This window comes from Epinephelus lanceolatus, chromosome 4 (genome assembly GCF_041903045.1).
Source record: "Epinephelus lanceolatus isolate andai-2023 chromosome 4, ASM4190304v1, whole genome shotgun sequence".
Classification (NCBI taxonomy): domain Eukaryota; kingdom Metazoa; phylum Chordata; class Actinopteri; order Perciformes; family Serranidae; genus Epinephelus; species Epinephelus lanceolatus.
In genome coordinates this window covers 10976966-10983707 of record NC_135737.1, presented here as the reverse complement: position 1 = coordinate 10983707, position 6742 = coordinate 10976966, and the positions used below count along the sequence as shown (strand labels likewise).

Sequence of the window (6742 nt, the reverse complement as noted above, 5' to 3'; positions counted from 1 at the left end):
TTGAGGAGAAAGTTTTTTTTAAGGCCTTATTTTTCTTTTTTGGGACAAACAAACAAACATTAAGGTTTTTAAATCTGTTCCTCAACAACTCTGTTTCTTAATCCAAACAGAGATGGAGAGGAAATGCCTTTCCTTAACTTCCTTACAATGTGAAATAAAAATAATACTTGTTTCAATTGCTGTTACTTTCTATTACTTTCTTTTTCAAAATACTATGCACTGTGCTGGCTGAAAATGCAGTCTGAAAGTATACGTGTCCCACTTCAACTTTTGCTATCACAATAAAAAGTTCACTAAGTTTGACAGTGAGTTGACAACGGGCAACGTCTGTGCATCACAGAGAGGGAATCCATGATTAAAAATGCAGTCTGAAAGAACGTGTATCCCACTATTTATAACTTTTGTTGGAAAAGAAAAAGCCTCTCCATCTTCACCAAGGTTAACATGTATGATCTCACTTTCAAACGGCAACATAGAATGGCTGAGGAATTGTCTCTTTGGTAAAATATAATATGATTAAATTTTCATGAAGAAAAAACATTTTCTTTGCGAGGAAAAATATATGATTGCCTTGGATATTCGGTCAGTACTCTCACCTCAGTGCAGTGAATAACACAAAGTTCAATAACATGTACAGGAGCTTAAAAGCATGTTACTTGACAAAACCTCACTAATTAAACAATTCACATTTTGCTAGTTTTCATTTATATGTGAAATCGGAGTGTAGTAGTGTAGATCCACCTCCACTAAATACATGCGTGGTCCTGCGGCTAAAGACACACCTCCTATCAGAGAATAAATTACCGAAGAACCACACCTGCCATGTGGATTAAAAACAGCAGTGCACAAAAATTGTTCGTCCATATGGACATTTTAAATATCTCCAGGTAATTTACTCTTCAACAAAACAAATACTAACCATTGGGATTCATTTGTGTTGACTGGGATGCTGCGTTGTGTCAAAACTTCATTTTAGACCTAAGGGATGTGAAATGAGATACTAGAATGATGAAACAAGACACTGCTGTTTATTTGACCAGTCTGACTTGTTAAGCATAACGTAATGTCTCATCTTACACTCTCCAAAAGGAAATCCTGCTCCATCTATGGTGAGATAAAAACGTAGCTGGTGACGCTGCAGTCTCTTACCTCCCCTCCCTCTGTGGCATCGTTCTCTCCTCATACAGCATTAACCTCCCCTCACATACACTCACCCTTGTAGCCTACGTCGCACAGCATCATCACAGCAGTAGATAAGTAGATTGAGAACACACACACACACACACACACACACACACACACAATGGGAAGACGTCATGCACCAGTGTACATAGTTTATCACTTTCTCTTCCAAAGTCCCTCCTCTCCTGGAATTTTTCAAGAAGTCTCATCCATGTGCTTCGGTGTCTCTGATCCGCAGCAGAAAACCGATTCATCTCTTCTTTTTCTTTTCTTAAAGGTAAGAATAATATGTTCCTCAGAATACTTTTTGCTTCGCTGCTCTTCTGCTCCTGCAGTTAATGCCTACATTGTTGTGACATAACAGTGAGTGGTTTGCAGTATTTTCTATGGGATGTGAAGGCCTGCAGGTGAGAGTGATCAGTCCTCATGTATCCATGTGCTTATGTTTTCTCATTTTATTCCAGTAACTGAGATGTTGATGAAAAACTTTTAAACGGTTAGAGACTTTTGTATCAGAAAATTATTATTTTTTTTTACTGTAGAAATTGCAGTGTGTAGCAGCTTGAGTGGTTCAAGCTAACATACAGTGTAACATTTAGGTTTAAGCTGTGACCAGCCTGCTGACCTTTAAAGATAATCAGTTATTTACAAAAAGCAGTTATGATTTATGTAATGTCTAACGAAAAATGGGTTTTCATTAATTTAGATAAACATTTCTCTGGATACGTGTTTCTCTCTGAAGTTTCATTTAATGATAAAATAAATAATTTTCATGGTGTACATCACAATTTAAAGAAGATGAGTGGATAAATCGTATAATGACCACTGTATGGAAGCCCAATTATGCCAAGAAAAGAAAACATTATACACGATAAATTAAATAAACATGATAAATACATAAATAATACTCACTGCAACATGGTATTATGAGATTATTAAACTATAGTCACATAGTGAAAATTGTGATATAGTAAGTCAACATTAAAGGGAAATTTCGGTTTATTTCAACCCGTCTCCTATCGTCCTAAATTTGTTTCAAGTGACTAGTGACATAAAAATAATAGTTAGCATGTTAGCCGTTAGCCTAGATACAGCCAGGGCGCATAGTAGCGTCAGACATGTTAAAACGTAAGTGAACGGGCAACTTTCAAGTGCAAAGTTAGTCCACTAAACAAGCTTTTTTTTCCACAAAGACCGCCTCATATCATTAGGATAAATGTCAGAGAACATATAGAAAACGACATGTAAACGTGTTGTCTTACCTTACCGGTGTGCTGCCATGTTTGTTTACATTTAGCTCTGCTTTACAAAGTGTGGCAGAACCGGACAGTAGCCTGAAAAGTTCATTCATTTATTTTATGAAAGATTTATAGAATAATGGCTGACTTTTTGCCAGACTTCGACTTTGTGGAGGAGGAATTTGATTTTGCAGAGTTTGATGGCCGCCCTTATTTATTTGAGCCAGAATACACTGACGAAGAGCTTTGTGAAATTGAAGAACGGAGGAGAGAGAGAGAGAGAGGTGCAACAGGTAGAGGACGAGAGAGGAGGAATGGCTGCTGCAAGGCTGCGTAGCTCTGGAGATTGGTGGTGTACCTGTGGATGCTGTGCCCCAGTGCCCACAGAAGAGGAATGCCTCTGTTGCAAGGAATGGGACCGGTTGCAGCCTTATTTTCAAGGTCTGGATGTGACCGAGGACGAGACACCTCCACCTGGAGTAGTATCCAGCTGGGCTTTATCTAGAGCTCGCCAGATATATTTCGGCCGCGCTTTGGAAAGCAGAGCTAAATGGTAAACAAACATGGCAGCACACCGGTAAGGTAAGACAACACGTTTACATGTTGTTTTCTATATGTTCTCTGACATTTATCTTAACAATATGAGGCGGTCTTTGTGGAAAAAAAGCTTGTTTAGTGGACTAACTTTGCACTTGAAGGTTGCCCGTTCACTTACTTTTAACAGGTCTGACGCTACTATGCGCCCCGGCTGTATCTAGGCTAACGGCTAACATGCTAACTATTATTTCTATGTCACTAGTCACTTGAAACAAATTTAGGATGATAGGAGACAGGTTGAAATAAACCGAAATTTCCCTTTAACACTTAGTATCTTTTGTTGTCCATTTCCGAAGTCAAAGGTTTGACTTAATAAGTCAAAATATTGACATACAAGAGTAATATTATGAGATAATCAAAATTATAAGATACTAAGGTCTGTTTTGTGCTGATTAAGTCAACATTCTAACTTACTAACTTGTAATTTTAATTTCTCGTGAGTATTTTCATTAAAATCAGACATATTTTTCCTTGTTGTAAATGGACTTCCATAGCACAGTGTGTTTTCTAAAGAAGGAATTTGAATGTGTGAGTGGGTAAATTGATTTTTGTCTAATGTGAGTTGATGTAGGCTGCAGCTCCCCATGTCCCCGCAAAGAATAAGTGGGTATGTAGACAACAAATAAATGATTGAATGATTCAGGCTGGCAGATTTTGAGTTGACATGCTCTAAAAACCCTCATAAAACACCCATAAGTCCACTTAATTCAGCAACTGTGCAGGTCAAAAACATCAGAAAACTATCACTTACATGATTTTTGTGTGAATATTATTTTATTGATGTAACATTGTAACCAACATTCTCTCCATTGCAGCTTTGACAAAAACACTTGGCACTGAAACCCTTATAATCGAAAAGAAATTCGAAGACTTGATTAAAAGAAAGGTAAAAATCTCAATACACATAGATGCTACTCAGCGTGTGTTACCATAACGTGTCACTATCTCTTCTCGGCTTTTTAGAAATCTATTGTCTATATCGCTCCTTTAAAACAGGCATAGTGTTAATGTTGTTAATGGAAAAAGTGTGGGAGAAGATTTGTCAGGATTCCTTCATGCATTTTATCACACGTTGTCATTCTGTCTACCAACCAAGTAAAGTAAACCAAGTTTAGTTAAAAGTCTCCATTCTTAAATGCTTTACTTCCACTTGAAAAGTAGCTCGTTATTTTGAAAAAGTAGATGATTGTAATCTGTGAAATGGTAATTGTAATGGCTAAGAGTAGTGTATACCCTCAGTAGTTTTAAAAAGTATGTTTTCATTTAATACCAGAAATGTTTTTTTCTCAAATGAGAGGTTCTGCATTTGGGAATGAAACTTAAATGTCTCAATATAGAGACAACAAAATAAATATCTGAAATACAGCAAGAGGCTTTTCTCCCTCCATTTCAAAGCAGTTTATACTTTAAATGGAGGACACACTTTTTGAAAAATAAGGGGTAAAGGCACTTAATAAAAATGCTTTTATCAATCTGACATTTTGGCATCTAACATTATTTTGTAACATCATCAGTAATATTCATACAATAAACACAAGAATGTCAGATTATCAAAGACATTTTAATCAGAAGGTGCCTTTGTCCTCTTGTTTTTGAGCTCCTCTCTTCGGTTTTCAGAGTGCATATTTTGTTACATGTTGGCTTTTGTACAATATTGAGGCTCACCACTCCTGAGCCAGTCTGTCATTGTAGCAGCCTGATAGTAATATTGTAGAGGGCTATGTTTCAAGAGAAAATGTTTTACCTTTAAAGCTCCTCTCCCTGATTTCATGTAAGCGCCCAACAATACCCCTCAATCCACAAATTTCCTCCCAGCACTCTGCTGATGTTTTGAAACTCAACATACTTCACAGCTGAGTTTCAAAAATTCAGTCAGGAGTTGTGTCTTGAAGCTAAAGCCCCAATCACAGAATATACAGCGGTGTCTTTTTCTGGCAGTGTACAGTAAAAACAAATATAAAATAGATTAGCAGCAGGGTGGGCTACAGTAAATGTTTGAGAGCAACCTGTAACCAGAGGGTCACAGATTTGATCCCCACAGCAAAAAAAAAGAGTCCAGAGTATCCTGCTCACTCACTGTGACTATCTCTGGGTAACAGCACCAGCTAAATGCTTAAAGTATAAAACTATGGCAGAAAATGAGAATAACCTATAATCTCAAAAAGCTCACACTTTTCCTTCAAGACAAACACAGATCAAAAAATATCATTTCTACTCCTGACTCTGGTGAATATGAAAATAACTACATTTCGGATTGAAGGGATACTGCTTCAAAAAAGCAATGATATAGTTGTATTTACATGAATATTACTCTGGCCTGCACTGTAACGGTTCAAAATGTATTATTTTGAACTAATCATGGTCAAATCCATGATGCTAATGCGACTAAATGACTCATTTCCAATGCAATTTGAACACACAAACAATAAATAATAAAGTAATGTGACATGTTTACATTCAGAGTGAAAACTTTTAAACCAAACAAAATCTGATAAATAATTAGGACTAAACTAACAAAACTCAAATAACAGTAACAAAAATAGTCACATTTAAAATGGAAAAAAAAGGCAGCATATATTACTCTGTTGCTTTTATAATGACGATGATGCTAATAGATAAAAAGTCATTCTTTTGCATCACATTCATACCTCATCTATTAAAATATAAAATAAAGACTTTTACTTAATTGAGGTTTGCCATGTTGCAAGCTTAGCATACAAGAACACTGCAACCTCACCAAAGAAAAACAAAAAGGTTAAAAGACATTTAAGATATCATTACAGCATCTTCAGTAATTGAAGTCAGACACCTGGTGAGTTGTTGTCGTGGTTGGCGAAGATTCACCTGTTCGCGCTTCAGTGGTTACTATGTGTCGGGTAATTCTGGTGGTCTTGGTCACCGTGGTGACAGTTCTCTCCTGGGTGGAGGAGACTTGTTGCTCTTCGGACATTTCCTGGGTAGAGAGATCAAGCCCTGAGGTGTGGAGGCAGAAAGACCCCGAGACGTCAACCTCACCTCCTACCTCCCCCTTCCGCTGGGCCTGAGGAGAACCTTCTGGGGTTATCTGGAGGAAACCTGAGGGAGGAGGAGGAGGAGGAGGAGGAGGAGGAGGAGAAGAGGGAAAAAAAAGCAGAGACAAGTAGAGGAAAGGAAGGAGAGGAGAGGAGGACAGGTGAGGAAATCAAGAGGGAAAAGAAACTTAGTCTTATGTAGCAGAGACAGAACAGGAGATTATATATTAATAATCTATGGAATAAACACAAAACTCGCATCACATGCAATAGCAAGGATAAATTATGTATAATGTGGTGCATATTCTAATAAAGTCAACATTAATACTATGAAATAATGATTGAATACAGGTATGAAGTGTAAAGCACACATACCAAACTTGTATGGACACTATTGTTCATTCGAGAGAATTTGTATAAAAATTCACATTTTTATACAAATTTGCATAAAAATATAGCATATATATATATATATATATATATACATATATATATATATATATATATATACATATATCAGTTTTGGAATTGACAGTTGTTTGACTTGGATTCTTGGGTCTGACCTCTTGTTTAATTTTACCTTAGTTTGGCATTACTGTTTGGCTTGTAATTTTATGTTGCCTCTGGGGTTTATTGCTTCTGCTTTGCTTTGTTTGTCAAAGCACTTTGTAAACTCTGTTTTTAAACGTGCTATATAGATAAAGTTATTATTAA

General features: G+C 36.7%; 1 protein-coding gene across 5 annotated transcripts in view; it reads right to left on the bottom strand.

The window, feature by feature from the left end:
* Positions 1-3772: 3772 nt before the first annotated feature.
* prx (periaxin) overlaps positions 3773-6742 on the bottom strand; it is a 43270-nt gene continuing 40300 nt past the window's right edge. For 4 of the 5 annotated variants that reach the window (XM_033631523.2, XM_078166895.1, XM_078166897.1 and 1 more), the window contains one exon: positions 3773-6092. In XM_033631523.2, coding sequence (XP_033487414.2) covers positions 5806-6092 — 287 coding nt within the window. In that variant the 3' untranslated portion in view covers positions 3773-5805. Of the gene's footprint in view, positions 6222-6742 lie in introns of all 5 variants that reach the window. The other variant, XM_078166896.1, reaches the window with a different exon arrangement.